The sequence below is a fragment of the Heterodontus francisci genome, chromosome 1, assembly GCF_036365525.1.
Source record: "Heterodontus francisci isolate sHetFra1 chromosome 1, sHetFra1.hap1, whole genome shotgun sequence".
Taxonomy (NCBI): domain Eukaryota; kingdom Metazoa; phylum Chordata; class Chondrichthyes; order Heterodontiformes; family Heterodontidae; genus Heterodontus; species Heterodontus francisci.
Genome location: NC_090371.1, coordinates 282,174,738 through 282,201,138, shown reverse-complemented (window position 1 = coordinate 282,201,138; position 26,401 = coordinate 282,174,738). Strand labels below are relative to the sequence as shown.

At 45.7% G+C, this 26,401-nt stretch overlaps 1 protein-coding gene across 2 annotated transcripts in view; it reads right to left on the bottom strand.

The window, feature by feature from the left end:
• Positions 1-4,850: 4,850 nt before the first annotated feature.
• LOC137377090 (probable E3 ubiquitin-protein ligase HERC3) overlaps positions 4,851-26,401 on the bottom strand; it is a 78,115-nt gene continuing 56,564 nt past the window's right edge. For both annotated transcript variants that reach the window (XM_068046390.1, XM_068046380.1), the window contains exons 18-24: positions 23,598-23,738; positions 22,049-22,215; positions 18,041-18,107; positions 13,949-14,034; positions 12,049-12,232; positions 10,782-10,881; positions 4,851-6,458 (exon numbers count right to left, since the gene is read on the bottom strand). In XM_068046390.1, coding sequence (XP_067902491.1) covers positions 6,244-6,458; positions 10,782-10,881; positions 12,049-12,232; positions 13,949-14,034; positions 18,041-18,107; positions 22,049-22,215; positions 23,598-23,738 — 960 coding nt within the window. In that variant the 3' untranslated portion in view covers positions 4,851-6,243. The remainder of the gene's footprint in view (positions 6,459-10,781; positions 10,882-12,048; positions 12,233-13,948; positions 14,035-18,040; positions 18,108-22,048; positions 22,216-23,597; positions 23,739-26,401) is intronic.

Below are 26,401 nucleotides of genomic sequence, written 5' to 3'. Positions count from 1 at the left end.
GAAGAGAGTAGCTAAAGTGAGTGTGGGACCCTTAGAGGATGAGACTGGGGAATTAATAACAGGGACCAGGGAAATGGCAGATAATTTAAACCAATATTTTGCATCAGTCTTCACGGTGGAGGACACTATAAACATCCCAACAATAATAGATGAGCCAAGGTGTAAATGGGAGGGAGGAGCTTGTAACAATCTCTATCATGAGGGAAAAGGTGCTGGACAAACCGATGGGACTAAAGGCAGACAAGTCGCCAGGACCTGATGTCCTGCATCAAGGGTTTTAAAAGAAGTGGCTGCAGAGATAGTGGAGGTATTGGTCATAATATACCAAAACTCACTGGATTCCGGTAGGGTACCAGCGGATTGGAAAAGCGCTAATGTGACACCCCTATTCAAGAAAGGAGGGAGACAGAAAGCAGGAAACTACAGACCAGTTAGTGTAACATCAGTCATTGGGAAAATGCTAGAGTCCATTATTAAGGAAGAAATAGCAGGACATTTAGAAAAACATAATGCAATCAAACAGAGTTAACACGGTTTTACGAAAGGGAAATCATGTTTGACAAATTTGTTAGAGTTCTTTGAGGATATAATAAGCAGAGTGGATAAAGGGGAACCAGTAGATGTTGAGTATTTGAATTTTCAGAAGGCATTTGATAAGGTGCCACATAAAAGGTTATTGCACAAAATAGGAGCTCAGGGTATTGGGGGTAATGTGTTGGCATGGATTGAGGATTGGCTAACACACAGAAGGCAGAGAGTCGGGATCAATGGGTCTTTTTCAGGTTGGAAAGCCGTAACTACTGGGGTGCCACAAGGATCGGTCCTAGGGCCTCAACTATTTATTATCTATATTAATGACTTAGAGGAAGGGACAGAGTGTAATGTATCCAAATTTACTGACGATACAAAAATAGGTGGGAAGGCATGTTGTGATGAGGACACAAAGAATCTGCAAAGGGATATAGATAGGTTAAGTGAGTGGGCAAAAACTTAGCAGATGGTGTTCAATGTGGGAAAGTGTGAGGTCATCCACTTTGGCAGGAAGAATAAAAAGGCAGATTATTTAGATGGAGAAAGACTACAAAATACTGCAGTACAGAGGGATCTGGGTGTTCTTGTACATGAAACACAAAAGGTTAGCATGCAGGTGCAGCAAGTAATTGGGAAGGCAAATGGAATTTTGGGCTTTATTGCTGGGCACTTGGAGTTTAAAAATAGGGAAATCTTGTTACAGCTGTACCGGGTGTTGGTGAGGCCACACCTGGAGTACTGTGTACAGTTTTGGTCCCCGTATTTAAGGAAGGATATACTAGCATTAGAGGCTGTTCAAAAAAGGTTCACTGGCTGATTCCTGGGATGAAGGGGTTGTCTTATCAAGAACGGCTAAACAGGTTAGGCCTTTATTCATTGGAGTTTAGAAGAATGAGAGGTGATCTTACAGAAACATATAAGATTTTAAGCGGGCTTGACAGGGTAGATGTTGAGAATATGTTTCCGCTGGTGGGGGAGTCTCAAACTAGGGGACATAGTTACAGAATAAGGGGTCACTCATTTAAAACTGAGATGCAAAGCAATTTCTTCTCTCAGAGGGTGGTGAATCTCTGGAATTCTCTACCTCAGAGAGTTTATTTATTTAGAGATATAACATTGAAACAGGCCCTTCAGCCCACCGAGCCTGTGCCAACCATCAACCACCCATTTATACTAATCCTATATTCCCTACCACACCCCCCTACACTACACTAGGGGCAATTTACAATGGCCAATTTACCTATCAACCTGAAAGTCCTTGGCTGTGGAAAGAAACCGGAACACCTGGCAGAAACCCACACGGAGAACTTGCAAACTCTGCATAGGCAGTACCCAGAACTGAACCCAGGTCGCTGGAGCTGTGAGGCTGCAGTGCTAACCACTGCACCACTGTGCTGCCCATTGTAGAGTTGTGGAGGCTAGATCACTGACAGTATTTTGGGTGGCACAGTGGTGCAGTGGTTAACACCACAGTCTCATAGCTCCAGGGACCCAGGTTTGATTCTGGGTACTGCCTGTGTGGAGTTTGCAAGTTCTCCCTGTGACCACGTGGGTTTTTGCCGGGTGCTCCGGTTTCCTCCCACAGCCAAAGACTTGCAGGTTGATAGGTAAATTGGCTGTTGTGAATTGCCCCTAGTGTAGGTAGGTGGTAGGGAATATGGGATTACTGTAGGGTTAGTATAAATGGGTGGTAGATGGTCGGCACAGACTCGGTGGGCCGAAGGGCCTGTTTCAGTGCTGTATCTCTAAATAAAATAAAATATTTAAGAAGGTAGATAGAGTTTTGAAATCTCGGGGAGGCGAGGGTTATGCGGAGCAGGTCTGAAAGAGGAGTTGAGGCCTGGGACAGATCAGCCATGATCTTATTGAATGGCAAGGCAGGCCTGTGGGGCTGAATGGCCTATTCCTGCTCCTATTTCTTATGTTCGGGTCGGGTCGGGCCCCTCTTACGGATCCAGCTTTCGGGCTCGGGTCGGGTCGGGCCGAGTCTAGGTTGGGCCGGATACACATGTTAAGCGTTCTGCTGGTAAGTATTGAAATTAAAAACTTAACCTGAGCGGGGAGTCCGGGACGAAACTGAGTCTGCGCAGTGAACGAGTGACGTCACTATGATGTCAACACACATGCGCTGCAGCTTCCTGGAGGTCATCTTTGGTAAGTGTCTCAGATAGGTCACAACTTATCCTGCAGCAGGGCATATACGTCAGTGACAGCCTCCCTGGAGAGCTGTAGTCTTCAGTGACACTGCCACTCAGATATTTGGAGGTAGTTGAGTTGAGTCCAGTGCACTCTCTAGCTCTGGTGGGCCCTTCTTGGCATGACCGGCTGCTGTCACTCTCATCATGGAGCTTCACAGACAGGCGCAGCTGCCTCCCTGCCCTTCCTCCATTAGAGGCACTGCATCATGCCACGGGGGTCCACAAAGACAGGGTGTATGAGACACACGCCAGCTGGTCAGCAGGCCCCAGGGCGCTGTCCTTGCAGAGAGGAACTTGCCTTAGCACCTTTACCTTTGCTACTCCCCTTGGCTTATGCGCTAACGGACCTCAGTGCACACCCTTGCTGAGAGCCAGCCCAGCACCCAATGGTATGAGCACCCGACTGTCTTACCTAGTAGTATGGCCACCTGACCTCTCACCCGAGACCCCCACCCAGCACTGACACCCGAGACCAAGCCCACCCGTGCACAGTGCACAGCACTGCAGGCCGACAATGCCCTGTGTTCCCTGCTCTTCCCCCATCCACTGCTCCTCATGGCTGCCTTCCTGTCGAAACACTGAGGCCTCGCCTCGGTGCCACCACCTTTCAACGGCCGGGGATCCGAAGGCACGAGGGCCGCCCACCATTCACTTAATTCCAAACCCCCCCATTGAATCGTGATGAATTGTATGCTAATATATTACAGTGACCTGTTCAACAATTCAAATTGCAGTCCTGTCACGCGGGGTGGCGACCTTCACCTTGGATCTTTCCCGCTACTGACTAAATCCGAAACCGACGTCACGACATTCGATTTCTGGGCGGGCGCGTTCTCCGGCCCCCATGTCTCCAGTCCCGCTCCAAATGGCCTCACTAAATTCCGCCCAAGGAGTTCTAAAATAATTGGAACTTTGATGCTTGACCGGTCACCAGCTCATGCCTCGGATTTGCTGTCAGGCAGCCAACAGTGTGGGTCTCCTCCTGATGGTCAGTTAATTGTCAGTGGCATAACTTTCAAATGTTGACTGGACCGCCACCCGACCTTTGTGGAAGCCTTGTCAATGCCTGATCTGGAATAGTCAAATTTAACAAAGTGACTCCTGACAACGCAACGCCCGCTGATGTCATCAGAGCGCTCCGAGCTGCCCACACGCGCAAACGGTCTCCTGCGCTCGGTCAGATGCTGCACATTCGCAGCCTACTTCTTGCCAGGACTAATTGGCGCATGTGCAGGAAGACGTCATCAGCTACTCATCACCCGCTTCCCCCCACCCAGTTACTCTCTCCCGCCCCACCGGCCACTCTCCCCCTTTCGGCCACTCACTCTAGACCTCGCCAGTGCTCCCCCCCCCACCCCCCTTGGCTGATTGATCCCCACCCCTCGCTTCCCTCACTCCCGCTCCCCCCCTCCAGCCGCTCGCTCCCCGCTCCTTGCTAATCCTCCCACCCTGCTCTCCAGCAGCTCGCTCCCCACTTCCCCCACCCCACCACCTCCAATAGTATCCATGAATGCTCAACTCCAAACTCTGGGCAATGGTTAAATAACCTGGCCACCTCCAAGAGGTTTGAATGGCATCAGGCAGATGAGTACCTGGAGGAGGCTAATGGGACCCTTAACGGAAGAAATGCCAGCAAAAGGCAGATGAGCCAATCCCTGAGCCAGTGAATACTGTCAACAACCTACAGAGTACCATGCAACTGCAGTACAGAGCAAGTCAATGAAAGCACAATGGTGCACAATCTGCCTTATAGAGATGCAGCGGTCAATCACAGGAGCTCCTGCTGTCGCTGACTCATAATAGGAACATAAGAACAGGAGAAGGCCATTCAGCCCCTCAAGCCTGTTCTTCCATTCAATTAGATTATGGCTACTCTGAATCTTAACTCTATCTACCCACTCTACCCTTAAAACCCTTGCCCAATAAAAATCTATCAATTTCAGTATTCACATTTTCAATTGATTGTTTCTCAACAGCTTTTTTTGGGTCAGAATTGCAGATATCCACTTCCTGTTGTATGAAGGAGTGTTTCTTGACATGACCTCTGTTGATGATCAAATATCAATAACTGCACATGGAATTTGTAAAAACACTGGACTTACTTTATTTATTTTTGTTGACAAATGCAATACAATTGAAGTAAAAATACACTAATGTTGAGAATGATCTCATAATTAGCTTCAAATATGTACGGTCTTTAAATATAGCTTTTATTATATCGCCCAAAGTTTGGAGTCGAGCATTCATGGATACTACTGTCTACTGTTATTACAGGAGCAAATTATAACATGAAACTATAATAGCAATTAGCTCCTGATAATTTCTTCAATATCAGCTGCTGAAATCCAAATCCATGCTTTTGTTACACTGACAAAATAAAGGCAAGGGGCTGAATTTTCCCATTTGTGTTGTGACCCTACTGCGGGCTGTTTCCAGGTCGTGAAGCTGGACGTGTGCGTGACGGGACATCAGACGTGATCTTCCTTGGGGAGGCCAATAGAGAAGCTACCTCAGGGATCACCGTCCAATTAGGGATGACGGGTGGTCTGAGGAGGCAGGTGGGTCAATCAGGGCTCCTGAAGTGAAGGGCTGCCAGCAGATCCAGTGTGAATGCTGAGATGACTGGAGAAGGGGAGGGCGGCACCAGTTGGGGGCACCATATCGCTGATGGGCCTGGCAGCTAATTCCTCACGCCCAGCACTACCCAGTGGATTCGGCCGCAGGTGACAACAAATAACTGCATTTGGTTGCGGATGTCCTGAGGATCACCAAGTTTATTCTCTAAAGTGACCACTGCATATGAATCTCATGGTGCTCTCACCTCTCACTCTGCTCTCACCTCCTGTGAGTAGATGAGCTGCAGATTCAGCAAGGATTTCATGCCCTGCCAGCAAAATTCCATAGCCTTACAAAAATGCCTGCCAGTGCCTTAGTAATTACCTTAATGGCTTCCCACCAGTGACAGGTGGGTTACCGTCTGCACACGCATCTCCTCACTGGGAAAAGCGGGAGGAGGTGGGAACCCATTGGGTTACCTGTCCACCCACATTTTTTTCAAATTTTCCTGGCTCCCTCCTCCAATGGCCTGGGAAAAGTCCCCCCACTGCTCCAATATAAGCACTGGGGGTTGAAGTGCCTGAAACAAACATGGTCTATCTTCCGTCATTCTATCCAACGCACAGTAAATTTTATAAACTTATCAGCAAAACCCAGGGCCGAAAAAAGATACACATAAGACTGACTTAAAGACTGAAGCATTATGGTAGTTCGAGCTTCAAATTTGATGCTTTTATTGTCGTTATCATCATCAACTTACATGTTGGCAACTGTTAACACATCCAAAATATGAACACATTAGTGACCAGTTAACTAAAAATGAAATAACAAGAGGTTGTAGTCGAAAGGAAGGGGGTTAGCAGACCTGTGCAAACACAACTAGATTTGGTTGCTGTGTATTAATAACCAATATTGGACAATATAGGTAATGTAAAGAAACAGCTTCTGAATTCAACCATTAATCTATGCCAAATTCTTTACAGAAACGGATTGCCCGAAGGAACCTTTCTTGTAGAATCTCCATGCTGCTGTACTTGGGGAGATGCAGTGTCTTGTTACAGATATGGGCAGTTGGAAAGTACAAATCGGGATCATCCCATGGGACATGGTTGATGGTAATACTGAGGCTCCCCATGCCTCCAACTGGAACCCTATCACATCCCGTCAGGAATGCTAGCAACGAGAAACAAACAGAAATTAACACTTCAATAATCTAAATGTTGCAGGAATTTTTCCAAAATATTGGCTGACCCAGAATCCTTTTCTGCATAGAAATTTACAGCACAGAAACAGGCCATTTGGCCCATCTGCTCTGTGCTGGTATTCATGCTTCACATGAGCCTCTTCCCACCTCTATTTCACCTCATCCTATCAACATAACCTTTTATTCTGTTCTCCCTCATGTGTTTATCTAGCTTCCACATAAACACTCATTCATGTCTTTGCCTCTTGGCTTGATTATTTCAACTCTCTCCTGGCCAGCCCATCTTCCACCCTCTGTTAATTGGAGCTCATCGAAAATTCAGTTGCCACCCCATATCCTAATTCTTATCAAGTCCCATTCACCCATTATCCCTCCACTCGCTGACCTACATTGGCTCCCAGACCAGCAACACCTCATGGGCATGTGAAGGAAACAAACTTGCAGGGCTACAGGGATAGAGCGGGGGAGTGGGACTGACTGGATTGCAACACAGAGAGTCACATGGACTCAATGGGCCGAATGGCCTCCTTCTGTGCCGTAAATTACTCTATTGTTTTCAAATCCCCCATGGCCTCAGCTCTCAGTGCTCCCTATCTCCATAACCACTTCCAGCTCGACAATTGAAGACAAGGGATTTAGGGCAAGGTTGAATTTGTTAAGGGAAACAAGGATGTAATCAGTCAGATATGGTTTCATCAGGGACTAAGGCCTTTGATGGGGAGACACCACAAGAGATAGTGAAGTCGGAGAGCTGGCTGAATATGTAGATTATCTGAGGAGCAAGATTAAGTGAGGTTCAGAGGAAAGGAAACTGAAGAATGGAGAGGGGATATGGGGAGTTTAGATGCTGTTTGCAATCACTGAGGACAAGGAGTCACTGTGCAGGGTTGTGAGAAGTAAATGGATCTTGGTGAAGGAGGCAGTCTGGGATAGTGCATGATGAAGATTTTGAGAGAGGTGGGAGGGATGGAAGATGCTCACAATAGAAAGACTTGCATTTATATTGCACCCTTCATGACCTCAGGACCTCCCAAAGTACTTTACAGCCAATGAAATACTTTTGAAGTGTAGTCACTGTTGTAATGTAGGAAATGCAGCAGCCAATTTGTACACAGCAAGATCCCATAAACAGCAATCTGATCATGACCAGATAATCTGTTTTTAGAGATGTTCATTAAGAGATCAACTTTAGCCGAAACTCTGGGGAGAACTCCTGTGTTCTCCAAATTAGCAGCCAGGGGATCTTTTACATCCAGCTGAGAAGGCAGACAGGCTCCAGTTTAACATCTCATCAGAAAGTCAACACCTCCAACAATGCAACACTCCATCAGTACTACACTGGGAACGTCAGCTTAGATTTTGTTCTTAAGTCCCTGGAGTGGGAGTTGAATCCACAGCCTTCTGACTCAGGTGAGAGGGTTACTCACTGAACCAAGACTGGCACAGGAGAAGCTGACACAGGGGTAAGGAAGCAATGAAGGTGGGACTTGGTGATAAGGGCTATCCTACCATCACTGGTAGCTTGGGTGGGGCAAGTGATGGATTGATTAGCAGAACGGGAGGCTTTGGTGAGAGTGAAGAAGATATGACCCATATGCCAGCTCTCTGTTAATGTCACAATGTCACTAGCTCTATCCATGATGTGATCATAAATGGTGAAGGAGAAAACATTCTGCAGGGTGCTAGACCCTGACCCCCATCCTAGACCCTGCCCCCCATCCTAGACCCTGCCCCCCATCCTAGACCCTGCCCCCCAACACTAGACCCTGCCCCCCATCCTGGACCCTTCCCCCCCAACACTAGACCCTGCCCCCCAACACTAGACCCTGCCCCCATCCTAGACCCTGCCCCCCAACACTAGACCCTGCCCCCCAACACTAGACCCTGCCCCCCATCCTAGACCCTTCCCCCCCAACACTAGACCCTGCCCCCCAACACTAGACGCTGCCCCCATCCTAGACCCTGCCCCCCATCATGGACCCTTCCCCCCCCAACACTAGACCCTGCCCCCCAACACTAGACCCTACCCCCATCCTAGACCCTGCCCCCCAACACTAGACCCTGCCCCCCAACACTAGACCCTGCCCCCCATCCTAGACCCTTCCCCCCCAACACTAGACCCTGCCCCCCAACACTAGACGCTGCCCCCATCCTAGACCCTGCCCCCCAACACTAGACCCTGCCCCCCAACACTAGACCCTGCCCCCCAACACTAGACCCTGCCCCCATCCTAGACCCTGCCCCCCAACACTAGACCCTGCCCCCCATCCTAGACCCTTCCCCCCAACACTAGACCCTGCCCCCAACACTAGACCCTGCCCCCAACACTAGACCCTGCCCTCATCCTAGACCCTGCCCCCCAACACTAGACCCTGCCCCCCAACACTAGACCCTGCCCCCATCCTAGACCCTGCCCCCCAACACTAGACCCTGCCCCCCCAACACTAGACCCTGCCCCCAACACTAGACCCTGCCCCCATCCTAGACCCTTCCCCCCCAACACTAGACCCTGCCCCCAACACTAGACCATGCCCCCATCCTAGACCCTGCCCCCCAACACTAGACCCTGCCCCCCATCCTAGATCCTTCCCCCCATCCTAGATCCTTCCCCCACAACACTAGACCCTGCCCCCCATCCTAGACCCTGCCCCCCAACACTAGACCCTGCCCCCCAACACTAGACCCTGCCCCCATCCTAGACCCTGCCACCAACACTAGACCCTGCCCCCCATCCTAGATTCTTCCCCCCCAACACTAGACCCTGCCCCTCATCCAAGACCCTGCCCCCCAACACTAGACCCTGCCCCCCATCCTAGACCCTTCCCCCCCAACACTAGACCCTGCCCCCAACACTAGACCCTGCCCCCCATCCTAGACCCTGCCCCCCATCCTAGACCCTGCCCCCCAACACTAGACCCTGCCCCCCAACACTAGACCCTGACCTCCATCCTAGACCCTGGTCCCCATCCTAGAACCTGCCCCCCAATCCTAGACCCTGCCGCCAACACTAGACCCTGCCCACATCCTCGACCCTGCCCCACATCCTCGACCCTGCCCCCAACACTAGACCCTGCCCCCCATCCTAGACCCTGCCCCCCATCCTAGACCCTGCCCCCAACACTAGACCCTGCCCCCCATCCTAGACCCTGACCCCCATCCGAGACCCTGCCCCCCCCATCCTAGACCCTGCCCCCAACACTAGACCCTGCCCCCCATCCTAGACCCTGCCCCCAACACTAGACCCTGCCCCCAACACTAGACCCTGCCCCCAACACTAGACCCTGCCCCCCATCCTAGACCCTGACCCCAACACTAGACCCTGCCCCCATTCTAGACCCTGCCCCCCATCCTAGACCCTGCCCCCCCATCCTAGACCCTGCCCCCAACACTAGACCCTGCCCCCCATCCTAGACCCTGCCCCCCAACACTAGACCCTGCCCCCCAACACTAGACCCTGCCCCCCAACACTAGACCCTGACTCCCATCCTAGACCCTGACCCCCATCCTAGACCCTGCCCCCAACACTAGACCCTGCCCCCATCCTAGACCCTGCCCCCATCCTAGACCCTGCCCTCCATCCTAGACCCTGCCCCCCTATTGTAGACCCTGCCCCCAACACTAGACCCTGCCCCCCATCCTAGACCCTGACCCCCACACTAGACCCTGCTCCCCACACGAGACCCTGCTCCCCACACTAGACCCTGCCCCCAACACTAGACCCTGCCTCCAACACTAGACCCTGCCTCCAACACTAGACCCTGCCTCCAACACTAAACCCTGACCCCCATCCTAGACTCTGGCCCCCACACCAGGCCCTGCCCCCCACACTAGACCCTGCCCCCAACACTAGACCCTACACCTCAGTTAAGACCTTGTCCCCCCAAACTAGATCTTGCCCCATTCTAGACCCTGTCTCACCAATCTAGACACTGCCCCCTCAATCTAGACCCCGCACCCCAATATAGATCCTACCCCCAATCTAGAACTTGCCCCCTCGATCTAGACCTTCCTCCCAATCTAGACCCTGCTCTGTCCCCAATCTGACTGAAGCCTCTCCTGAACACTTACATCCTTTTGATCACTAACTCCTTCTGATTTCAGTTGTCAGGCTGCAGCCTTCAGTCTGACCAGCTTTGTCCGGAGATAGAGATTTTTAAAAAATTAGGTCCTGCCATTAAATTCAGCAGGATCTCCGGAAAATCTGTCCCTCTGGATTTCCAAGCTGCTAAATCTCCCCCCTCCCTGGTATTACCAGGGCCTCTGTAACTCTATGTAATAGCAAGACAACTCACCAAGAAAATGCCTCTTCTCTTCCTCTGTCAGATCATGAAACATCTCCCAGAAATTTGCAATGATTTCATCAGTCTTTGTGTACCCAAAGTACATTGTGTTCTGCCAGCGTGTGCAAATGAAAACAGCATTAATGGAAGCAATTGTTGTGCACAGAACATGGTTTCATAAAATTGTTCCAAAAACTACATTATTCCATGGAAGAAAATGAGGCTGTGGGCGTCATCAACAATAACAACTAACGCCTTTAACAAAGTAAAACATACCAAGGCCTTCACAGGAGTGTTATCAGATAAAAATTGACACTGAGCCACGTAAGGAGATATTCGGGCAGGTGGCCGAAAGCTTGGTCAAAGAGGTAAGTTTTAGCAGCGTCTTAAAGGAGGAAAAAGGTGGAGAGGTTTAGGGAAGGGATTCCAGAGCTTAGGGCCCAGGCAGCTGAAGGCATGCCTGCCAATGGAGCAATGAAAATTGCTCAAGAAGCCAGAATTGGGGGAGTGGTGGAGTGCTAAGAAATTGAAAGTTTGCAGGTTTGGAGGAGGTAACAGATAGGGAGGGGTGAGGCCATGAAGTGATTTGAAAGCAAGGATGAGAATTTTAATGCCAAGCAGGGAGTCAATGTAGATCAGTGAGCACAGGGGTGATGACTGAACAGAACCTCTTGCAAATTGGGACACAAGCAGTAGAGTTTTGAATGGCTTCAAGTTTGGGAAGGGTAGAATGTGGGAGACCAACAGGAGTACATTGGAATAATCAAGTCCAGAGATAACAAAAGGTATGGATGAGATGGACTGAGGCATGGGCTGAAACGGGCAATGTTGTGGAGGTAGAAATAAGCAGTCTTAGTGATGCACGGATATGAGTTTGGAAGCTCATCTCGGGGTCCAAGGCTGTGAACAGTCTGGTTCAGCCTCAGACAGCTGCAAGGAAGAAGGATGGAGTCAGTGGCTAGGGAACAGAGTTTGTGTTGGGAACCGAAGACAATGTCTTTGGTCTTTCCAATAATTAATTGGAGGAAATAGTTAGGAACCTGAATTGTTTCGATAGGGGAGGTCAGACTCAGGTTGAAGCAGGGAACTCCCAGTGGCAAGCCCCTTCAAAGCAGGCCATAGTGATGGTGCCAATCGGACAATTATCAGGCTTCACTGCACTATTAAAGCTGGTTTCCAGCTAGTTAAAACAAGCCCTTTGATGCATGTTTGCCTTGCAGAGATTACGATGGTTAAATACGCAAGGCTGCAGGAAGACCAGAAAGACAGCGGCTCTTACTTGCTCCAGCAGTTGCCAGTCATATTTGGTGTTTCCGTGGATAATAGCCATCAGCTCAACAGGCAGGAACAGATCTACAACTGGCAGTGGGACAGCCCATCGAAATCCTTCTGAAAAGGCTTTAAACTGTTTCTCCACTGACTTGTTAAACACATAGTCCACGTAGGCATCAACAAACTGCTTTCTGAAACAGAGAAATGCAAACAGAGCGTCAATTAAAGTGGAAATTGTAACTGAACCCCATCAACGGATTGTGGGATGGAGACCAGAACTAGAGGTCACAAATACAAGATACTAATAAATCCAATCGTGAATTCAGGAGAAACAGTGGTGAGAATGTGGAACTCACTACCACAGGGAGTGATTGAGGTGAATAGTGTAGATGTATTTAAATGGGAAGCTGGATAAACACACGATGGAGAAGGGAATAGAAGGATATGTTGATAGGGTGAGATAAAGAGGGGTGGGGAAAAGTTTATGTGCAGCATAAACACCGGCTTAGACCAGATGGGCTGAATGGCCTGTTTCTCTGCTGTAGACTCGATTTAACGATGTAAAATTTCATACCTAGCAATACACCTGAGAACAACAAATACCAGGTAAGTTTAAAGGCTGCATATAGTGACACAAGTCACAATCAGAGTGATGATGATTGGGTAATTCCCTCGTCAATCACTGCTCTAAGTGACAGGGATTGAATTTACACACAATATTTGTATTGTGCAACTATCCTTCACTCACTGCATTTTGCTGGAAAAATAATCCTGCTTTTACAGGGAGACTCTGCTATAGTTTCGGTCATGAGTTCTGTTTGCTGTAGTTCATAGACACTTTGCTCAAATGGACTATGTTGCAAAATTAACAGACTATTTGCAGTGAATCCAGCTATAAGGACCACCCCACCTCCAACTCATTGACTGTCACAGTGCTGTCAATAGACATGTTGAAATTTAAAGCATATCAGTCAAGGCAGACAGCTCTGAAACAACAATACATATTCCATTTATTAATAGCACATTTCCAGTAATTGAACTGTTTCGCTTGTGGTGGGATTTTGATGCTGAGATATCTATTCAATTGGGTATGGTAGCATAGTGGACGTGTTACAGGACTAGTAATATAAAGGCTAGAACTAACGTGAGTTCACATCCCATCACAGCAGATATGGAATCTAAACTCAATTAATTAATTAAATAAACCTGTAATTAAACAGCTAGTATTTGTAATGGTGACCATGAAAATATTGGATTGTTGTAGAAACCTATCTGCTTCACTAATGCCTTTAGGGAAGGAAATCTGTCATCCTTATATGTGACTCCAGACCCATAGCAATGTGGTTGACTCTTAAATACCCTCTGAAATCATCGAGCAAACCATTCAGTTGTATTCTTCAAGAAGGTGGCTTACCACCACTTCTTTTGGTCAATAAATGCAGGCCTTGCCAGCAATACTCACATACTGTGAATGAATAAAAATAATTCCTAATTAAGTAAATGTTTCAGATACCGAAAATGTTGCCTAGGAACTAAGATAGGCCATTCAGCCCTTCAAGTCTGCTCAGCCATTTAATTAGATCACACTGATCTGTATGTTAACCCAATCTACCCACTGATTCTGTAAACCTCAATACTCTTACCATTGCCTCTAATAGAATCCAGTAGACTACAGTTACCAATTGTCTTGAAGCCTCTAGGAATGAAAGATAACTCTTCTGTGACCAAAACCCAGAACAAGAATCATAAGGATATCAAGAAACAATGGTGTGCTTTTCTCAATTTCCATTAGTTAGTGACTGCACTACAAAAGTAACTCATTGATTGTAAAGCACTTTGGGACATCCTGAGGTTGTGAAAGGTGCTATATAAATGCAAGTTTTTTTTTAGAAAAAGGGAGGACTTACCGGTTATGTTTTTTTACAGGAATGTTTTGACCATTTGGAATAAGTTCACGTTCAGCAATTGATCCATCATCCATTTCTCTCGCTATCTGGAAGAGACAATGTAAAGAAAGCAAATGGAGTGGTGCTAACAACAGTTATTTTGTTGTGCTAAATAGGAAACAGACCTAGAAGCGATTTTATCACTTGAGCACTCAATACATTTGTATCAAAATTCTCAGGTTCCATTTTAGTGGAGGTATTAATTCAATGGACATAACTCTGACTTTGTGTTATTGTGTCACAGCTGATATTGATTGCACTGCCCTTTATACATCTTGTCCAATCTGCTGAAAACATAAATCGGGGAAAGATGTATAAGGGGCAGTTTATTTGATATTACCCCCTTCACTCTACAAGCCAAATTAACCTCATTTATTTTAATTGGGCCAAACCTCTCATTAAAATAGAGGAAAAATGAATTTGACTCAAATGCATTGAAGAGGCAACTTCACAATCCTGCACTTCCACAGGGAGACTGGCTCGGAAAATTGGATTGCAACTTTGTGGTCCTGATTCTCCGCACTAGGGCTGACAACGCTCCAGAATTGGTCTGGAGTCTCCAGGATTTAAAGATTAATCTCCAGGACCCTGCTATGAGACAAGCCCTGGGAGAAAAATCATAAATTGTCTGTTGCTTTTATTTCTTTTCATCACTTTTTCATTAAGTTGCAAAAATGTTGGAGGTGGGGAAATTGGCTGTTGGGGCTGACAGTCAGCATTCGAGTAATGGAGAGTTTGTCCTCTTTACACTCGGTGTGGGAAGACGGGGTTGTAAAGATGGACTGGTTGGCAACTTAAGACAGGAGTGTGGGGGACGGGGCAGTTGGAGAGAAGAGGTCATGTGATGAAACCTCCAGAAATACACACAACCAGAGTTGGCAATCCTACTCTCGGCGGGATGGTGGAATGACTGCTTACATGATCATGTGATAAAATCACTCACAGTTTTGTGGATTGACATGTCGGAAGTAATACAGCTCGGCTTCCAACTTGTTTTCACGTAACTGGGATTAATTACAGTCCCTGGCCCACACATTGATTGATTAATAAGAACACAGATGGCACAATAGGGGTTTTGAGTGTCATATACTTCCATCAGATTAAAAAATACCACCGATAAGGGGGTATATCTTTTGTTTCTAAAGTGTTTTCCCTTACAGCTGGGGATGATCTAATAGGAAAGGAAAAATTACACTATAAAAAATTGAGACTAGTGTCAGAAAAACCCTATATGCCAAATGGGAAATATTAATTTCATTGGTTGGAAACTTACATTAGACTTTTAATAGGAAAAAATCCAACAGAAACTTTAAAAAAACTAGAAGCAAAGATGGCCACTGCTATTTACATCTGAAATACCAGGAGATTGAACTGGAGACAAAAAGTCTAACAAGAAGCCCAGCCAGGACAATGGCTTGCTCTCTGTGATTAAAATATCTAAAATGGCTTCATTAGCACAACAGTCAAGGACATCCTCACACTTTATCTTTGAAAGAACCAATCCCCTTCAAGTGTGAATGGGCACCCTGGAGCATGTAGAACCTTGAATTTCATTAGAAGATTCCAGAAAAACCTCATTAGAAACAAAGGGGTTTGAGAGAACCATGTGACCGCCTGTACATCTCTGTAGAAACTAGAGGTTTTCTTACACAGCCAAAGAGACAAGCAGTAACTCAGTGTGGGGTAGCAAAGGAGGCTGCTACTTCCCTTTTTCTCTCCCTCTCTCTGTCTCCAGAAAACATCAAGTTTGAAAACCGTCTGTGACTGGGGGACCCTCCAAACCTACAGACCGCTACAGTCAGCAACAAGGGGAAGAGAGCCAAATGCAATTCTGCCTTCAAGCAACCCTAAGCAAAAAAGGCCAATCAAAGTGTACTTTGACCAGCCAGGACTTCAAGAATGCAGCTTCAGCTGAGGACTACTGGATTTACCGACTGTATTTAAGTTTCATTTATTCTGGACTTTAATCCAACTACCAAATTTATTTTTCCTCCTGTATTCTATTTGTATGCATGTGATTCTCATGTGAATATGTGTGTGAATGTGTAGCATATTTTTTAGCTTTTTAAAATAGGGTTAGAGTGTTAGGTATAATACACTAACCTCTTTCGTGTTTAAACTCAAGAAAACCTGTCCGATTGGTTCTTTCATGACCACAGTAAAGGAAAAAGGTAAAACACTCACAGAGGGAGTAAGCACAACCACTGTTAATAAAGGAATAAACCCTGTTGTGGTCAAACAAGAGGAAGGGCAAGAGGGGAGCCTGAGACCCCCCTCCTCACCTGGCCATAACACTAAAAATAAATATAAATTAGGTAGTTGATTAATTTCTGAAACACTTTTTGTTCTCGGGATCTGGGCTCCATTTATTGCCCATCCTAAGTAACTGAGTGCTTGCTGGACCACTTCAGAGCCATTTACAGGTCAAATGGATGTGAGTGGAAGGCGGACATCGCTGAAGGATATTAATGACCCAATAGGGTTTTTACAACAAGCCAGTAGCTTTCATGGTCATTTGTTTTTCCTGCTGATATGGAATCATACAGCACAGGAGGAGACCATTCGGCCCATCGTGCCTGTGCCGGCTCTTTGAAAGAGTATCCGATTAGTTCCAATACCCTGCTCTTTCACCACAGCCCTGCGAATTTTTCTTCTTCAAATATTTATCCAATTTCCTTTTGTAATTGAATCTGCTTCCATTACCCTTTCAGATGGCGCATTCCAGATCACAACAACTCGCTGCGTAAGTTTTTTCTCTCAAGTTGTATCAGGTTCTTTTGCCAATTTCCTTAAATCTGTCTCCTCTGGTCACCAACTGTCCTGCCATTGGAAACAATTTCTCCTTATTTACTCTATCAAAACCCTTCATAAGCTTGAACACCGCTATTAAGTCTCCCCTTAACCTTCTCTGCTCTAGAAAGAACAATCCTGATTTCTCGAGTCTTTCCACATTACTGAAGTCCCTCATCCCTGGTACCAATTCCAGTTAATCTCCTCTGTACTCCCTCCAAGGCCTAAGCATCCTTCCTAAACATCCTATATACGACGAGATTTATTGAACACGTATTCACAACTTGCCACAGTAGGATTTGAGCTCATAATCTCTGGGCAATGCGGTACTATATCCACTTCACTGCTGCAGCAATGCTACGGCCCTAACCTCCCTAAACCTCTTAGCCTCTCTACCTCTCTTTTCTCCTTCAAGATGCTTCCTAAAACCTATCACTTTGACCAAGCTTTAGGTCACCTGTCCTAATATCTTTATTATGTTACTTAACATCCAATTTTGTTTGAAAATCGCTCCGGTGAAGCACCAGGGACGTTTTACTATGTTAAAGGCACTATATCAATGCAGTTGTTGCTGTTGTAGCCTAAAGTAGTGGCCATAGAAAGATAAACCAGGGGCTTCCCAATGGACTGGTTAATAAATTCTGAAATTGAGTCAAACAGCCTCAGGGTCATTATCGGATTGGATGATCTGAGTCAAGGCAGCAACAGGGTAATGCAGTTGGCATCAATGGTCCCCAGTAGAGTTCCCAATCCTCCAAGAATGTGCTTGAGTGTCCAGGAATTAAAGGTTAACCTCTTGAACACTGCTCCAAGCAAAACCCAGGAGAAAAATCAGAACAGCGTTAAAATTAAAATTAAAAAAATTCTTCTGACACTTTGGCTTATTAGCTATAAAAATATTTGGATGGGCTGTTTGACCGGGCGGGGTGATTAGAGGCAGCAGGTCATGTGACGAAAACTCCAGGAATATGCCCAGCCACAGTTGGCGACCCTTTAGCCTCCAGCAAGGGACATGGAATGGGGATCGTGATGGGTTCATGACCATCAATCAGTTACTTCCTGCTTGAATAAATGGAAAGATAGAGTAAAGATTGGCTCCAGTACTATCCTTCACTGACTGGCATTCTGAAAAATAACACAATCGTGCCAGTGATGATCTGCTGGAGCCTGTGTGGCCTTACCTCAGTATAACTTAGTAACCTTAGAGAGGAGAGGAGGAATATCAGAGAGAGAGGGATTTTAAAAAAAGCAAGAACAACCTACTGTGAAATTCCGGCAGAATATTTCTTCAATATCATCATCCTCATAATTGAGAAGTTGCTGCAGAATTCTATGGCAGAAAAGAAAAGCTAGTTAATGAACATCAGCTGTCTGAACTGTTGTCAAAGAAAACAAACTGGCCTCTTGTGTACCCCTGATTTTCATCTCTCCATCGTGTGTCCATACTTTTCACTGCCAAGACCCTAAGCTCTGGAATTCCTCTCTCTCCTACTTTATGACCCTCCTTAAAACTTATCTCTTTGATCAAACTTTTGGTTACCTGTCCAAATATCTCCTTGTGTGGCTCATTGTCCAATTGTATTTGATAACCCTTCATTTGAAGGTGCCTTGGGATGTTTTATGACATTAAAGACACTACATAAATACAAGTTATGGAGTCATTAGGGCGCAGAGGAGGCCATTCCGCCCATCGAGTCCATGCCGGTTATCTATAGAGCAAGCCAGTCAGTCCCATTCTCCCACTCTTTCCCTGCAAGGTCGCATAAGCTCTAGCAGAATTTCACTGGTGTGATATGTGTTATATTGCAGAAAGCCAGTGGGTGAGGAACAGTATTGGAGTCTCAGGTGCCCATCCAATTTCCTTTTGAAATCATTGTCTCTACTTCCACCACCCTCATAGCCATGGAGTTTTAGGTCATTACCACTCGCTGTATTCAAAGTTTTTCCTCACGTCACCATTCCCCACCACCACCCCCCCAAAACCTTAAATCTGTCCCTGTCCAAACCTGTAATAATGTTGTACACCTCCATCAAGATCTCCCCTCAATCTCCTTTGCTCCATGAACAATCCGAGCTTTTCTAACCCAACCTTATAGCTAAAACTCCTCTTCCCTGGAACCATTCTAGTAAATCTCCTCTGCATCCTCTCAGGGACCCTCACATATTCCCTAAAGTGTGGTGACCAGAACTGTACACTACTGTACTCTAGTTGTAGCCTAACTAGAGATTTATAAAGATTCAGCATAGCAGCCCTGCTTTTGTACTCAATACCTTTATTTATGAAGCCCAAGATCCCATATGCTTTGCTAACTACTCATTCTCAATTTGTTTTTGCTTTTTTAAATTGTTAATATTAACAACTATGTTTTAAATTTTTATCTCAATTTCTCCCCTTTATGAATATAGGAACAGAAGGAGGCCATTCAGCCCTTCGAGCCTGTTCCGCCATTCAATAAGAGCATGGCTGATCTGCAACTTAACTCCATATAACCAGCTTTGCCCAATGTTCCATAATATCTTTAATTACCAAAAATCTATTAATCTCAGATTTAAAATCAACAATTGATCCAGCACCAATTGCCATTTGTGGAAGAGAGTTCCAAACTCCTGCCATCCTTTGGCCGGAATTATATCCAGGCGAGAGGGGGGGTGTCTCGAACCACGCGTCGCCTCTTCTGTGGAAGGCCCACCAAATCTAGTGCCAATTAGACACTTAAGGGGACAGTGGTGGGACTTCCGCAGGATTCTGCCCCAATTCTCTGGCCTCCACCGCCAAGGAACCCAACGCCAGAATTCCCGATTCTGATCCTCCCAGGGGCTCTTCCCGCCCAGAGACCAATTGAGGCCCTGAAGTGGCCCATTTGTTAATGGAACTGTGGAGTTGGTAATTATACCACAGCATGGCAGTCAGTTAATCCAGGTGGGATAATTAATCTAGCTGTGCATTTTATAATCAGAGAATGGCAGTTTTAACATCCAAATGAGGAAATTCATTACACATTTAGGATTGTGAACCCAGATTATCCGCTCAAGATCTCAAATGAAGCTTGAACTCAGGATCATATGACTGAGGTTCTCGCAATGGACATGTTGGCGAAAGTTCAGAACAGAATAAACAACAGGATCTGTTAAAGACAATGCTCAATGGCTCTCAATAGGCTTTTTACAGAAGTTAATAAAATGCTTGAAATAAAAGCAAGAAACACTGGAAATACTCAGCAGGTCTGGCAGCATCTGTGGAGAGAGAAGCAGAATTAACGTTTCAGGTCAGTGACCTTTCATCAGAACTGGCAAAGGTTAGAAATGTAATAGGTTTTAAGCAAATAAAGTGGGGGTGGGACAAGAGATAACCAAAGAGAAGGTGTTGATAGGACAATGTCACGGAGAATAACTGACCAGAAAGACATGGAGCAAAGGCAAACTGTATGTTAATAGTGTGCTGAATGACAAAGTATTAGTGCAGAGAGGGTGTTAATTCACAAATAAATTAACCGCCCTGGCCCCAAGTACAAACATGAAAAAAAAACACTGGGTAGGCACAGTAGAAACAAACTAAAATAAAATGAACAAATAAAAAATAAAAAATAAAAAATAAAAAAATAAGTAAAAATAAAAATGAAAATGGGGGGCCCGTCATGTTCTGAAATGATTGAACTCAATGTTCAGTCCGACAGGCTGTAGTGTGCCTAATCGGTAAATGAGGTACTGTTCCTCGAGCTTGCGTTGATGTTCACTGGGAACACTGCAGTAAGCCCAGGATAGAGATGTGAGCATGAGAGCAGGGAGAAGTGTTAAAATGCCAGCAACTGGAAGCTTAGAGTCATGCTTATGGACTGAGCGGAGGTGTTCCGCAAAGCGGCCACCCAATCTGCGTTTGGTCTCCCCAGTGTAGAGGAGACCACATTGTGAGCAGCGAATACAGTATACTACATTGAAAAAAGTACAAGTAAATCGCTGCTTAACCTGAAAGGAGTGTTTGGATAGTGAAGAGAGAGGAGGTAAATGGGCAGGTATTACACCTCCTGTGATTGCAGGGGAAGGGGCTGTGGGAAGGGGACGAGGTGGTGGGGGTAATGGAGGAGTGGACCAGGGTATCACGGAGGGAACGATCCCTTCGGAATGCTGACAGGGGAGGGGAAGGGAAGATGCGTTTGGTAGTGGCATCACGCTGGAGGTGGCGGAAATGGAGGAGGATGATCCTTTGGATGTAGAGGCTGGTGGGGTGGAAAGTGAGGACAAGGGGAACCCTGTCACGGTTCTGGGAGGGAGGGGAAGGGGTGAAGGTGGAGGTGCAGGAAATGGGCCGCACACGGTAGAGGCCCCTGTCAACCACAATGGTGGGGAATCCTCAGTTGAGGAAAAAGGAAGACATATCAGAAGTGCTGTCATTGAAGTTAGCATCATCAGAGCAGATGTGTCGCAGACGGAGAAACTGGGAGAATGGAATGGAGCTCTTACAGGAGACAGGGTGTGAAGAAGCGTAGTCGAGGTAGCTGTGGGAGTCGGTGGGCTTATAATGAATATTATTAGACAGCCTATCCCCAGAGATGGAGACAGAGAAGTCGAGGAAGGGAAGTGTCGGAGATGGACCATGTAAAGGTGAGAGAAGGGTGGAAATTAGAAGCAAAGTTGATAAAGTTTTCTAGTTCCAGGTGGGAGCAGGAAACAGCACCGATACAGTCATCAATGTAGCGGAAAAAAAGTTGGTGGAGGGAGCCTGAGTAGGACTGGAAGAAGGAATGTTCGACATATCCAACAAAAAGACAGGCATAACTAGGAGCCATGTGGGTACCCATAGCAACACCTTTTACTTGAAGGAAGTGAGTGGAGTTGAAGGAGATGTTGTTCAATGTGAGAACACATTCAGCCAGGCGGAGGAGGGTGGTGGTGGATGGGGACAGGTTGGGCCTCTGTTCAAGGAAGAAGCGGAGAGCCCTCAAACCATCCTGGTGGGGGATGGAGGTGTAGAGAGATTGGACGTCTATAGTGAAGAGGAAGCAGTTGGAGCCAGGAAACTGAAAATTGTCAAAATGACGCAGGGTGTCAGAATATCATGGATGTAGGTGGGAAGAGACTGGACCAGCGGAGAAAAGATAGAGTCAAGATAGGAAGAAATAAGTTCAGTGGGGCAGGAACAGGCTGAAACTCTGCTTCTCTCTCCACAGATGCTGCCAGACCTGCTGAGTATTTCCAGCATTTCTTGTTTTTATTTCAGATTTCCAGCATCTGCAGTACTTTGCTTTTATAATAAAATGTTTGAACTTGACTCACCGTCCTACTGTCGGTGACAGTTCCTTCAGGTCATCCAATGTTGGCTGGACATTAAGCAGCTTCTTATATAGGGCCAATGGAAAGTGAAAGTCTGCCACAAAGCCATTGTATAGAGCGAGCCAGCAGAGAATCCCCACCAGGCGAAAAATATCATTGATTATTGGGTCCTGTGTAGGTAAATCTGATGAATATAAACTTTTTTGTGCAAAGTCTTAACACAACTTTTTATTATTGAATTAGATGGAAACATCGGAACAGGAGGAGTCCATTCAGCCCCTCAAGCCTGTTCTGTCATTTAATGAGATAATGGTTGATCTGTATCTTCGCTCCATCCACCCGCATTGGTTCCAAATCCCTTAATTTAGCTAGCAAAAATCTGTCAGTCTCAGATTTAAAATTAGTAACTGAACTATCACCTGATGCTTTTTATAGAGCGGGTTCCGCACTTCTACCAGCCTTTTAGTGAAGAAGTGTTTCCTAACTTCGCTCCTGAATATCCTGGCTCTCATTTTAAGGGCAGATTCCCCACCAGCAGCAGAAATAGTTGCTCTTTATCTACCTTATCAATTCTTTTCCCTCAATTAACTAAACCCTTAAGCTTGTATAATCCTGGGAATACAAGCTTCGTTTATGTAAACTTGGTACTATTTAAAAGGTATACAACATTGAAAAAGGCCTGCCAGCATTTATGCCTTCCCCCATTCATCTCACCCCATAATATCCTTCTATCCCTTTTTCCGTTATGTGTTTATCGAGCTTCCCCTTAAATATATCTATACGATTCGCCACAACTACTCAACTTTTTTGGTTCTTGGGATGTGAGCGTTGTTGGCAATTTTCCACATTGTTGGGTAGATACCAATGTTGTAGCTGTACTGGAGAAGCTTGGCTAGAGGCGTGGTTAGTTCTGGAGCACAAGTCTTCAGTACTATGGCTGTGATATCTCAGGCAGGGCCTATAGCCTTTGTTGTATCCAGTGCCTTCAGCCATTTTTTGATTTCTTATCGATTAAATCGAATTGGCTGAAGACTAACATTTCTGATGGTGGGAACCTCAGGAGGAGGCCAAGATGGATCATCCACTTGGCACTTCTGGCTGAAGAACTGTAGCAGGTTCCACTTTCCACCACTCATGAGGTTGAGCCTCATTATTACAAGTTATAGGGTGTTAACATTGTTAAGATTTGACCATGTATTCTGGCTGCACTGTCTTCACTGGGGCTAGAAGATTGATACAAGAGCTGAGCAGGAGATTAACGACAATAGCAATAACTGTGATGAAATTTGATGGAATCTGTTTTCTAGAAAGTAGTGCTTTATGGAAGTGCATCACTGTTAATGTTCTCGCTACAGGTTAAAGGTTTTCCACTAACAAAACTTATGACCTTATGACCTTATGACTCAGTGGGTAGCACTCTTGCCTCTGAGTCAGAAAGTTATAGATTGAAGTCCCACACTGGAGATTTGAGCAAGAATCCAAACCAAAACTTCAATGTAGTACTGAGGGCATACTGCACTGTCAGAATTCTAAGATTCTATGATTCACATACCCATTCCGGGAACCAAACAAGCCTGGATTCTTCATACAGCTTGAATATCTTCGGATGAGTGCACAGTTCCTTGGTAATGATAGAAAAGAATTCCTGTGACACTCCACCATCATCAATAGCCGGTTCACCTTTAAACTTGACCTGAAATAGTTGTAATAGACCAGAATTAAAAATGCACAATCTCATTTTCTTCTCGTTTATACCCTCCTATCTTTCCTCCTTTAAACTCTTTACAACAACAACAATTCACATTTACATAGCCCCTTTAATGTGGTAAAACATCCCAAGGTACTTCACAGGAGCGATTATTATCAAACAAGCTTTGACACTGAACCATATGATATTAGGGCAAGCAAGCAAAAGCTTGACCAAAGAGGTAGGTTTTCAGGAGTGCCTTAAAGGAGGAGAGAGATGCAGAAAGGGAGAGAGATTTAGTGAGGGAATTCCAGAGTTTAGGACCTAGGCAGCTGAAGACACAGCTGCCGATGGTGGAATAATGAAAATCAAGGATGTATAAGAGGCCAGATTTGGAGGAGTGTAGAAATCTCAGAGGGTTGTAGGACTGGAGGGGTTGAAGGGATAGGGAGGAATTGGCACAATTTGTTGGTAATTGTAGAGAAGAACATTTGTGACACTCCGCCATGATTAGAACATAAAACAGTACAGCACAGTACAGGCCCTTCGGCCCACGATGTTGTGCCGAACCTTTAACCTACTCTAAGATCAAACTACCTACCCACCCTTCATTCTACTATCATCCATGTACCTATCCAAGAGTTGCTTAAATGTCCCTAATGTATCTGCTTCTACTACCACCGCTGGCAGCGCATTCCATGCACCCACCACTCTCTGTGTAAAGAACCTACCTCTGACATCTCCCCTCAACCTTCCTCCAATCACCTTAAAATTATGCCCCCTGGTGATAGCCCTTTCCGCCCTGGGAAAAAGTCTCTGACTATCCACTCTATCTATGCCTCTCATCATCTTGTACCTCTCTATCAAGTCACCTCTCATCCTTCTTCGCTCCAATGAGAAAAACCCTAGCTCCCTCAATCTTTCTTCGTAAGACATGCCCTCCAGTCCAGGCAGCATCCTGGTAAATCTCCTCTGCACCCTCTCTAAAGCTTCCACATCCTTCCTATAATGAGGCGACCAGAACTGAACACAATATTCCAAGTGTGGTCGAACCAGGGTCTTATAGAACTGCAGCATAACTTCGCGGCTCTTAAACTCAATCCCCCTATTAATGAAAGCCAACACACCATACGCCTTCTTAACGATCCTATCAACTTGGGTGGCAACTTTGAGCGATCTATGGACATGGACCCCAAGGTCCCTCTGTTCCTCCACACTGCCAAGAATCCTGTCTTTAAGCCTGTATTCCACATTCAAATTCGACCTTCCAAAATGAATCACTTCACACTTTTCCAGGTTGAACTCCATCTGCCACTTCTCAGCCCAGCTCTGCATCCTGTCAATGTCCCATTGCAACCTACAACAGCCTTCCACACTATCCACAACTCCAGCAACCTTCGTGTCATCGACAAACTTGCTGATTTGCCATTAAGCTTGACCTGAAATAGTTGCAAGGAATAGACTAGAACTAAACATTCACGATCTTATTTTCTTAATTTGTGTACCTTTCTATTTTTTCTCTTTTGGTCACGGAGTAATTTGAAAACAAGGATGAGAATTTTTAAAATTGAAACATCACCAGACCTGGAGCCAATGCAGTTCAGTGAACACAGGAGTGGGGTGAATGGGATTTGGTGAGAGTTAGGATGCAGGCATCAGTGCTTGGGTTGCACTCAAGTTAACGGAGGGTGGAAGATGGAAGACCGGCCAGGAGAACCTTGGAACAGTCAAGTCTAGAGGTAACGAAGGCTTGAGTGAGGGTTTCAACAGCAGATGGCTGTGAAATAATAATTGGAACATCAAATTGAGGAAATATATTCAAGAAAGGCAGAAGATCAGTTGGCCTCCATTGTCGATGTGATGGACACATCGTGTACCTGAGAAAAATTGAATTTTTTAACCAGACAAGTTTCTAAATTATAAAAATAGAAAATGCTGGAAAACCCTCAGTGGTCTGGCAGCATCAATGGAGAAAGAAAGAGTTAACATTTCAGGTTGATGACCTTTTATTAAAACTGGAAGAGGTTAGGGATTTAACAGTTCATAAACAAGTACTGAGTCAGAAAAGAAGACAAAGTGAGGTGCGATGGGAGAACAAAGGAGAAAGGTCTATATTATAGTGGAGGGCACAAATGATTAAATCTATATATATTTGTGAGAACACCACAAGTGTGTATATTGGTGGACAACAGGGCTTTGACCTCACATAGGTGTTTCAAGAAGTAGTCTGACATTAGGAAGACTACAGGGAACACTAAGAGAATGCTTAAGTACCCAAGTGGAGCCAGCTCAATGGTGCTAGCCTGTTAGCATAAGATGCTTCAGAGACTACATCAGTCAAAGTTCAGTAATAACTGCCTTGCACACTTTCCTCAAAGATTCCTCCCCTGAACATTCTAGACCTGTGATTCATTCTTGCTAAATGGATGTTTTATGTCAAACAAGGCAACCTTAAATAAGAAAAATAAAAACAAAACACTTGCATTTATATAGAACCTTGCATAACCTGTGGATCTTCCAGAACACTTTACAGCTAATTACGTGCTTTTGAAGTGTAGTCACTGTTATAATGAAGGAAACACCGCAGCCAATTTATGCACAGCAAGCTCCCACGAACAGCACTTAGATAATGACCAGATTTTAGTAATGCTATTTGAGGGATCAATATT